Source organism: Acipenser ruthenus, chromosome 11 (genome assembly GCF_902713425.1).
Source record: "Acipenser ruthenus chromosome 11, fAciRut3.2 maternal haplotype, whole genome shotgun sequence".
Taxonomy (NCBI): Eukaryota; Metazoa; Chordata; class Actinopteri; order Acipenseriformes; family Acipenseridae; genus Acipenser; species Acipenser ruthenus.
The window spans coordinates 7,179,093-7,189,385 of record NC_081199.1 but is presented as its reverse complement, the minus strand read 5'-3'; the positions used below and the strand labels follow the sequence as shown (position 1 = coordinate 7,189,385).

Sequence of the window (10,293 nt, the reverse complement as noted above, 5' to 3'; positions counted from 1 at the left end):
TACAGAACTAAGAACAATTTGCCCCATAAAACTGGGTATTGAGCACCCTCTAGTGTACAAACTGAAGAGCTGGACCAGAGTTGAATACTATACTTTATTGATTACGTGAATATAATTCCGTTACATTTCCTCGTGTGCTTAGATTCAAAAGGCTTTAACTTTTCTTTAAAATTTACTGACAGCAGAAAAAAAAAAAAATAACATACACATTTATATGAACATATGATCATGTGAACATAAATGCATGTGCATGTAATACAGTACGGTTATGGCACTCGGAAAACCTTGTGGTGCAATACCTTTACTAACTCCATAACACTCCGACGTACAGAAAACCCAAAACACTATGCTACAGATACTCTATAAGGAGTGATAAGCTGGTTTTGAAAAGTCATTATTCTAAGATGATGAAGAATAAAAAGAGCTACTTTGTTAAGGGGTGTGAGATACCCCTGCAGTGTTTTAATAAATGCGTTTGTGACAGAAGTGTGTGTTCACTCCAGTGCAGTGTTTTAACCAGTTTGTTACCATATACAAATCTGAAAAGTCCAACACTGAAAATTTCTCACACCCCTGACTCTATTAGTGATGTAAAAACAAAAACATTAAGGATGTGATCTGGAAATGTGTGCATGTTCATATCCCAGAATGGGATACACTTCCATACCATTTGCAGAGCACAAACATGAAAAGATCAAATCTCTCTGATCTCAAAATGTACGGTATGATTCTGGATTGCTTCAGTTTCTTAAATGGGCAAAATACAGGATTCTGACCATTAACAGGTTGCACTCACTTCTCCACTCTAACACTGGTCAATCACAGGGCATGCTTATCTTCACTTCCATTTGGATCTTTTCACTGTTGTGCTCTTCATTTGTTTACAGACAGTGATAAACTGTACTTACAGTCTTCTTTTCTAGCACCAGGCAGCAAAACTTTATATATAGCTGCACCTCCACTGAACTTTGGGGTGAACTTTCAAAGTATCGACTCCAGTGTCAGGAACAACACACTTGAGAGTGTTTTTACGAGATCTTCAGTTATATTCTTTCTTTGTTTTGTAAAAAGTGTTTGCGTTACGACTGGAGTAGATGCTTTGAAAAACAAGCTCTTTATGGTAATACTATGGTTTCAGGGTTTAAGGGATGTTTCCAGATTTGCCATTTGGGGTCAATTCACAAAGCTTAACTCACAATTTAATGAATCAAACAAACTGTTATTACCATGAGACTGTTGCTGGCTTCTTAAATAACATTCAGGAAAAGTTTGACAAATGTTAACTTTATTTTATAAACTAAACTTTGTGAACTGGGCTCCAGGATTCTACACTGATCCCAAATCCTTCTTTTAGCACTGCTTTTGTTGCAATGAAAAACGTGCAAGGTAATAATAACTCACTTATTAATGAGACACAGACATTTAGTCTTACAAAAAATAATAATAAAAATAATAACACCTTTATATTGCATAAACCCCGGAAGTTATGAAGCAGTTGATTAAACAAAATGCATGTTAAAATAAACACATTTCATTTCAATTTCATCTTCAAGGAAAACTGATTACCTTTAATTTTAATTTCCTGTAAGTGTGACTTGAGAATGGATGAGCCATGAGTAGACAACAGGGGGCGCCACTAGCCAGGCAGCTGACCCAGTCAGTGTTCAGGTCCCTGTGAGGTCACTTTGTATTTCCTGATGTTTTACACCATTTTTCTTCCCATGATTAGATAGCAAGTTTCTGCAAAATCTATTCCCTCTTAAGCTCTGTTGCGTGAACAGAAAACACTACGTTCCTTGAATAGTATTAATAATGCACTAGTTACCCAAATGCAGTACCTGAGATTCACAGTGAGGATTTCCCCAAATAAACTCCGCTCCAATGCAAAAAAAAATACAGATCACACAAGATGTTTTACCTCCCCCCCTCCCTCCTGCAAAAAAATAAATAAATACAATATTGCCCTTTTAAATCTAGATCACAGCACAGGCGGTGGTCTCCCAAATCTAAAGTGCGGATCAAAATGGAAAAGAGAAAAAAATAACCTCTCACTCTTCTCAAAGATCTTCAAACGGTTGCTCTTAGAAACTGCCTGGCACAGAAACACCTCAGACTTCATGCCGTGTCTCCATTGTGTCTCCAGCGAGGTGTCGGTATTGAATAAACACTATAGGACAAGGCGGTGAAACTTCGGGACTTTTCAGGATACAGTTTCCTACCTACCACTAATCTACAGTGTCCGATAAGCCAGGCATCAGATGTTCTCTATTAAATCGGATGGCCATACCCAGCTGACTATCTGAACCACGCATCAAAATTATCTAAAACCTGAACGAAAACAGTGAGACAGCCAATATTAACAACTATGCAAAAGGATAGCCAACTTATGGGACACCCTGTATTTCTATTCTTGGGGTGCACAACTGTCCTCAAGGACTGGTGCCCCACAACTTGCCAGCTAGCATAAGCCACCCTCTTAGTTATCCGGTTTTAAAAACTGTGTTTGCATTCCTTGGCTGTGGAACGTCACAACCTGGGTGATCTGAATAGTAGCCGGTTAAGGTAGTTCATTTAGTAATCATTCGACTTGTTAGGCTTTAGATTTAAAACGCTGGTTGTGTTTTTTTTCCCCCCACTGCTTGTCTTTAACCTTAAATTTTCCCTTTTTTACCCAGAATTGATGCGAGAGAGAAAGAGATGAAAAGAGAGACAGTGACGGATCTCAGGGTCTCAGTCCGTTGTACAAATTGAGTTTTTTTTTTTTTGAAGTCATGGTTGAGAGCCACGAGCCCTGCCGTGTCCGGGGCTGCATAGACTGGTGGTCACAGTGAGTGTCCAGTGTTCCGCGCGGATATCAGCTCTCCTTGTATACAAAGAGAATGTCTTGATCCGTCCCGTAGCTCATCCGTGCCTCCTCAAAGGTGCTGGTGCTGGTGCTGCACACTCCTGGGGGACACACAGCACACAGGAAGGGGTTTTACAAGAGTGCAGCACGTGATCCGTGAAATGAGACCTGTGCTTTTCTCCCAAATGTGGTACTTCTGGTAATACAGATTAGTCTAATTTGGATCCGCTAATGGGGGGAGAATATCCCAGACAGCAAGAATACTGTAAACATAGCTCTTTGAAAGTCATAAGAACTGAATCTTGAGAACTGAAATAAAGCCTTATATTTGCCAACCTCTGTAGCAAATCAGCCTCAAAGAACAGCTCAGAACTGCACATGTTTTACATTGTGTGCAGCTGGCTGGATCTGTTATGTTTCATTATGGCCACAGGGCTGTTGTCTACAAATAAAATTCTAATTGATTGCCTCTGTCCTGGACAAGGTTTTGCAAACCAGTGCTCTTTGCTGTCTGAATGGATAACTCACGGTCAGAGTAGGCAGGGTTGTTGTAGAAGATGCAGCCTGTGGCCCTGTTGAAGCCGCACACCACCACAAAATGCCCCTGATAGTCTGGCTTCCTGCAGAAGCACTTCTGGCCGACAGGAAGGAAGCAGCAGTACTTGACAGGGGTCGAGCAGAGGTCACAGACCAGCAGGACCGCGTTCACCAGCACGATCGCCACGTGTCCTTGAGCCAGGTGATTCTGGATCTCCTGAATAGTTACAGAACTGGGCGAGACGAGAGCACACGGGAATTAGGAATGGTAACATTCAGTTCATTTTTGTATGTAAAGGAGGCAGCAACAGTGAGAATGCTGAATCATGATACAGGGAACATGTTATTCAATGGGCTTAGCTCATTGTTAAGTGTTGAATGGGTAATGACCTAAACAGCAATGTATCTAAATACTGCTGTTGTTTCACTAAATATTAATTGCTTTCACTTCAGCTGTGATTTATTGGCTTAGTTATACATAGAATGATAATATGTGGAAAGAGGGTTTAGGGTGGTAGTATTAGGATCTGCCACTGTTAAAGATAAATAAAATGACCATGACGTGTTCAAAACCAATAAATAAATAAATAAATCTATTTATTATTATTTATTTCTTAGCAGACACCCTTACCCAGAACGACTTAGACTACAATTACAGTACAATTAAGAGCAAGACACAAAATACAATGACTTCAGTTCTAATAACAGCATATTTATATTAAAAGAAAAATGCTGAGTAACTAATAAAATGTTTCATACCGTTTCTCCACCACTACACCGTTGGCTTCGGCTTTGGCAAACAGCTCATTGACTCTGTCCTCTTCAGTACTGAAATGCTTCTTATAAAACGACTAGAGGTGTAAACAGAGAGATAGTCAAATACCCAACACACACGTACAAGCTGAACTCAGACGATATCACTAATCAGAAACACATCACTACCTGGTTTCCAATCAATCACACTGTTTGGAGAAAACGTATCTAAATGTTTTGCTACAATGCTGAATAATGTATACAGTACTCCCGGTTATAACGCTCCTACAGCATGTCCCCCAATTCCCTATACTAGTTATTCAATCAAACATCACATCTGGTTTGCACTATCAAATTAACAAAGACTGAAGCAGCGCTGTTGGTGACCCACTCGCCTGGTTTCGATAGCCCTTGTCCACACCCAGGGTCTGGGTACAGAACCTCTGCCTCACCCCCAGCTGGCACATCAGATAGGCCAGGTCGATCGTCCACACGCTCTCCGTCAACTTGAGCTCCCAGCAGGCATTCTGGAACTCTTCCTCACTCACTGGATGCAGGTACCTGTGCAAGTTGATGGTGGTGGCTGCCATGTACAACAGGGGCTCCCAAACTTTCTCAGCTCAGGACCCCCCCCAAATTCTGATACCTTTGAAAATGTTTCTATGTGCCCCTGAAACCATCTGTCCCACCCACCCCCCCCTGCATTTTACATTACTTTCTTTAAAAGGTGTAACATGCTGTCCTCTGTCTTCAGTTCTACCTTATGTCTACAGCAATCTCAGGAATCCCTTTCATTTTGCTGGGGCTACAAAACTTATTACCACACTGTTTCCTGTCCAAGCTCAAGGTATCAAGAGAGAATCTGATTACACACACAGCCCAACTTGCACAAAAAAGTATTCTCAGTTGCTGAAGGGTATTGTACATGTGGCAGCAGTTTCAAGTAAAACCTGTCTCAGCATGTTTTCAAGGGTTTTTGTGTTCATTATTGGCATCTTTGGGTCTCACAGTTGCAGTTCTTTTGTAAATGCAATTCTGTGTGGACCCTATAAACAGATTCCAGGTAAGACGACCTTATCTCTGCTACCCTAACCAAACAAGAACAGTTGAAATACTTACTTCAAAACCATCCTGGAACAAGCCAGCCCACAGTCCCAGTGATACAGCTGCCGAATGAGAGGTACTTTCAGTTGGACATCTAGGAAACAAACCACACTATTACAGCACTGACATGCTCCGACTTGTGAAAAGGGAAAATCACACGCTGCAAAATTATATAACAAACTTGAGTCCGTAAGAGATGTTAAGGTGTTTGGGTCTACTTTTCTAAAATGTAACAGATAGAAATACACTTATTAGTTTAGCCAATAAAGCTGTGTATAATTTACGTTGGATTTGTTCTGCTGGACAGGGCATTACTGATGAAAAACTAAAGTGCACGGATCTTTCCCAAGCCCGGATCGTTATGATGGATTTCAGAGGAACAGATAGCAATTCCCTTTGCTTATTTTTAGCTTGTGTACATTACAGTCTCTGGGAAAACTCTCAGGATAGCCTGGTGTGCAGTTACTATAAATGGTCAGACTTAACTTCTGCTGCTAGTATTATTATTCCCAACAATGGAGATATAATGGAGGCCATGTACACCCTAGCTATGTATGTGTTCTTTGCATATAGGTTATTTAGAAGAAAAAAAATCATATATTTATTAACTTTTTTTAACTGACATAAATAAAATCTAATGATATAACAAGTTGTGAATAAAATATCTTGAACATTCTTGATTCTTGTATCAAACTACATTCAAATATAAATATAAGTCCTTATAATATCTGTGATTTTAATATTTTGTTACAATCCCTATTTCTACTTTGTCATGGTGCTGACACCTGATTCGTTTAGCAATTGAAGGATTTATCTTTTTTTTTTTAAGGATTTTTCTTCTTCTTGTTCTTATTATTACTACACTAGGCATGGGACCCTGGCACTGTTTTTTCTTATGTGTTTGCTTTCAACTTGACCGGCTCCAGCTGCTTTTCTGTAGTGTTATTTGTTGCTATATGTCGTTCAAATACAGGCGCGACTACACAAAGCTCACCACAAATACATACTGGAAATGGTCTCTACATTTGTTTTAATACCAGCCAGTTACACACATTAACTAATACAGTACTGCACCTAGATACTGAGTAAGGTGAAAACAATCCGCACAGATGATTAACTGTGTTAAAATAACAGCACAACCGCAGTCTATGAGCGAGATCAAAGGGTGAGCTGTACAGAAAAGACACCGTCCAAATAAACGTCAACTTATTATAGTTGTGGTCCAGCCGGTAGTAAAAAATAAACCGACAGTTTTAAGTATGAGATGTTCTGTGACAAGCATAGACTGTGGTGGCTAAGTCTTAATGAAACTGACATCAATCGCATTTTACTGTACTATACAAATATGAATAATATTACTGTAACCCCGTATGAACACTGCGGTACAGCGTTACACCATGCAGCACCCCTACGCATGGATGGCATGCATATCTCAATAGCAAATAGCAATAGCAAAACTGTATCTCATATGGTTGCCATATGGTGCACTACAAAAAACTAAAAAGTAACGCAGTTTCAGATGGCCCAACGACTGATATCTTGCACTTCTATTAGGGAGCTTGTTTTGGTCGTAAAATATATAACTTTCTCTTACCTGTCATTCTGTGCTGATGTTGTTGTTGTTGTTGTTGTTGTTGTTGTTGTTGTTTTAATCGTGCTATACTGTATCACTTTTGCTCGCTTTGAATGATTTGGATGAAGTTTTATTCATGCATGTCTTTGTTTTGTTATAACGGTAGGTTCAGGTGCCATCGTATCGATCTTATTGAAGCATTTTTTTTTTGTTTTTAATTTCGGAAGTACCACTCTCCCTCCGGCATTTGCCTCCCCTCCGCCCCCGATTGGGATTTCCTGCACAACTTCCTCCTTCTGATATTCGAAGGAGGATTTTTATAAATAGGAAGTACTTCTAAACAGAGCTAGTGAGAGAAACAGAGAGAGTCTGGTTGGAAGTGTTTATCCCACAGTGCCCCCTAACCTGGATGAAGCGAAATAACAAGATGCCAAATCTCAATTTACTACTGGACTACCTCACTACCACCACACATTAACATCACAAATGCTGTACATTATACGGTGGGCTTATCTTGATATATTATTGCTTATGCTAGAGTCAAATATGTATTCAATGTGCTGCACGTGCTTAGCAAATGATAGAACAGTACAATAAGTTTCATTACCATTGTGTGCTCAGCAGCAAGCCTGCATCTTTACAACCTTGACCCGTGAACAGATATTCATATACGATTGGTAGTTGGTTACAACTGATCAATTTGGAACATTTTCTAGTTCTGATAATTCCACCCTTTACCGTAAACTAATGTGACTTTAGAAAACATTGGTTTCCGTAGCTTGCCTAGCTATGCACACATCCACTAATGTAACAGATATGAATTGACTATAATAGCATTTTCTCCATGTTAAATAAAAACTCCTAGTCCAAACGTGCATCACATTTGTCGTACGAGGGGGTGGGACTCAAAACGGAAGAAGTTTTCGAATCCAGGTCAACGTGGTGCATTGTGGGACGTGGGATACGTACAAGATTGCTGTTTGAGGCGGTTTTATACACGCTGCTACCGAACACCGGATAGACAGAGGAAACTGAGAACAACAAAGAACGCGACGTTTAAGGTTGAAAAGGTACGTTTTAATTCAATTTACAGACTTTAATAACCATGTAGTATTATTTCTTGCAAGTTGAATGTTTCTTCCGTTGGTGAAAATGTGTCTCTAACCATGAATGAACGGCTGTGTTTAGGCGCTTGTGTCGCACCGGCTTACCCAGAAAAATGGAGTAAAATAAGTGTCTGGTAGGGTAGGATGTTAATTCAAAACGATGAATATTTTTTTCTAACACAGATAATGGCTTTAGAATTGTAATAGGTACTCTGCGTTTCGTATGATGTAGCGATATATAATCACACGCATTTTATAGGGGGCGGGCAGATGAGGCCATAAATCCATGCAGGGAAATATGTGCAGTCTGGGTGTAAATAAATATAGCACTTATTTTGAAAGGACACAGGTACTCTAATGTATCCTGCATCTACTAATCTAATTAAATAAAACTAACCCATTTGCCTTGGGAGGACTAATTGTATTGTTACCTGTGTTCGTCAGTGATCAGGTTGGGCCCTATTATTAACAACAACTTGGTTCTTTTTCTTGTAGCGGGAGTTTCGAACTTACCTTGCAGAATCATTTGTTGAAGCTGCAAAATAAATTGAGTCTAGTAAGTTCAGGCTTGTAATAACACATGCAGATATGCTGGCTTTTTTATTATTATTTATATACACGTAAAACCCAGCAGTGGTTTTTCAAAGTGAGTAAGGCACTACAGGGATGGAAATAAGACTCCCATTGCTTAGCAGTTTCACAATGTTTAATCAGACACCCCATAATAAAAACTGGAATGGGTGAAACTGCTATGCAATGGGAGTCAAATTTACACCCCATCCATGCTCTAGCTGAAATATTTATCTAAGGTTATTTTAGTGGCTGACTTGCTGTGGGAATTTGTGTTTTGTGGTGAATTCTTTGCTCTGTCTGTTAAGAAATGCTTGCAGCTGTGTTTGTATTGGCACTATTTTGCTGTGAATCTAACCTTTACTTTTGTCCTGCAGCAATCGCAGAGGAAAGATGTCTATCGGAGTCCCAATTAAAGTTCTTCATGAGGCAGAGGGTCATATTGTTACCTGTGAAACCAACACCGGTGAAGTTTACAGAGGGAAGCTCATTGAAGCTGAGGACAACATGAATTGCCAGGTGAGGCAAAATAAAGTATTGTTGGTCCCCCTTGTATCAACAGCTCACTAATGTTATCCTGACTTGCATTTCAGTATTGCTCTTTTCTGTAAAATGGACGTTATCTGATGCACTTCAACAATGTTATATGCAGAACATAGTAAACAGCAGGGTCACGCTCCACAGCATACAAATAAGAATAAACTGCTAATTCGTTTCAAACATTTGAAGTGTGTAAGTTGTGTTGCCTAGCTGCTCTGAAGCATTTGATACGCTCTGACTTTTTGTGCTTGCTTACAGATGTCCAATATCACTGTGACGTACAGAGATGGCCGTGTCGCACAGTTGGAACAGGTCTACATTCGTGGCAGCAAGATCAGGTTCCTCATACTACCGGACATGTTAAAAAATGCTCCGATGTTGAAGAGTATGAAGAACAAAAACCAAGGTTCTGGGGCTGGAAGAGGAAAAGCTGCGATTCTCAAAGCCCAAGGTATGTAGTCGGATTAAACCAATTCTGCTTTCAGATTGAGGTTAAGCAAAGATTTGCACACATAAATAAAATTGAAATTACTGTTTAACAGCACACTAGAAAACAATTGCTGCACATGTCTTGTGTGGTTGCTTTGTCTTATCAGGACTCTCCTTGTCTGGAGGCTGACTTGGTAAGGGTTTAATTGCATAGAGGGCTTGTAATTGGATTAGCTACTCTGCCACATACTGCATGTTTCATATTTACCTACAGGGCTACACGCAGCTTTAATGCCTGCCCATGTTTAAATTTATAATCTGAGCGCTTGCCTTCAGCTGTTCTGCTTCTCTGATTATTATGCACTCCTGACTAGTCTGTTTTATTTACCATGTGTCGGTACAAGGAGTTTATGTATCATTTACTTGCTGTTCAGGTCCACTTGTATGTGTGAAATGTTCAATAACCTATTTCTTTTCTTTCCAGTGGCTGCCAGGGGAAGGGGTCGTGGAAGTATGGGTCGGGGGAATATTTTCCAAAAGAGACGATAATCTTTACTCTCCAATTAAAATTGATTTCATGGAGTTTTGTTTCGATTCTTTTTGTACAGTTTTTATAATTGTTGGGTGCTTCTAGTGGGATTGCAGTTGCATGGAGGCTGCATTGACTGATGCAAGGCCATAATAAATGTATTCCAACACCTGTGTTTGGCATTTTGTTTTTTACTAGCATGGATGATAAAACAAAGTCATGGTGGAACAACGCTGCCAAAATATGTACATACACCTACAAATCTGATACTAATCAATACAACTGTGTACCCCCTAACATGTTTAGT

General features: G+C 39.7%; 2 protein-coding genes across 3 annotated transcripts; one reads left to right on the top strand and one right to left on the bottom strand.

Moving 5' to 3' along the window:
* Positions 1-75: 75 nt before the first annotated feature.
* Positions 76-7,658, bottom strand: LOC117426805 (protein GUCD1-like). The gene is made up of 6 exons (XM_034044842.3): positions 6,834-7,658; positions 5,255-5,333; positions 4,531-4,696; positions 4,142-4,233; positions 3,374-3,615; positions 76-2,946 (listed from the first exon to the last, which is right to left on the bottom strand). Exons 1-6 carry the CDS (start codon positions 6,838-6,840, stop codon positions 2,855-2,857), a joined length of 678 nt encoding a protein of 225 aa, XP_033900733.1. The 5' UTR covers positions 6,841-7,658; the 3' UTR covers positions 76-2,854.
* A 77-nt stretch (positions 7,659-7,735) lies between these two features.
* On the top strand, positions 7,736-10,155 carry LOC117426571 (small nuclear ribonucleoprotein Sm D3). 2 transcript variants are annotated; one of them, XM_034044273.3, is made up of 4 exons: positions 7,736-7,882; positions 8,866-9,007; positions 9,287-9,479; positions 9,942-10,155. In XM_034044273.3, exons 2-4 carry the CDS (start codon positions 8,882-8,884, stop codon positions 10,004-10,006), a joined length of 384 nt encoding a protein of 127 aa, XP_033900164.1. In that variant the 5' UTR covers positions 7,736-7,882; positions 8,866-8,881; the 3' UTR covers positions 10,007-10,155. The 2 variants fall into 2 exon arrangements, with proteins under 2 accessions (XP_033900164.1, XP_058889164.1); XM_059033181.1 differs by lacking the exon at positions 7,736-7,882 and adding an exon at positions 8,359-8,474.
* Positions 10,156-10,293: the final 138 nt, after the last annotated feature.

Excerpts from the sequence above, each read along its gene's own strand:
- LOC117426805 (XM_034044842.3), bottom strand. Across the intron at positions 4,697-5,254 it reads TGTTCCAGGATGGTTTTGAA|GTACCTGCATCCAGTGAGTG; the intron begins GTAAGTATTTCA and ends CAACTTGCACAG. Across the intron at positions 3,616-4,141 it reads GGTGTAGTGGTGGAGAAACG|TTCTGTAACTATTCAGGAGA; the intron begins GTATGAAACATT and ends CGTCTCGCCCAG.
- LOC117426571 (XM_034044273.3), top strand. The coding sequence starts at position 8,882 with ATGTCTATCGGAGTCCCAATTAAAGTTCTTCATGAGGCAGAGGGTCAT. Across the intron at positions 9,008-9,286 it reads AGGACAACATGAATTGCCAG|ATGTCCAATATCACTGTGAC; the intron begins GTGAGGCAAAAT and ends GCTTGCTTACAG. Across the intron at positions 9,480-9,941 it reads TGCGATTCTCAAAGCCCAAG|TGGCTGCCAGGGGAAGGGGT; the intron begins GTATGTAGTCGG and ends TTTTCTTTCCAG.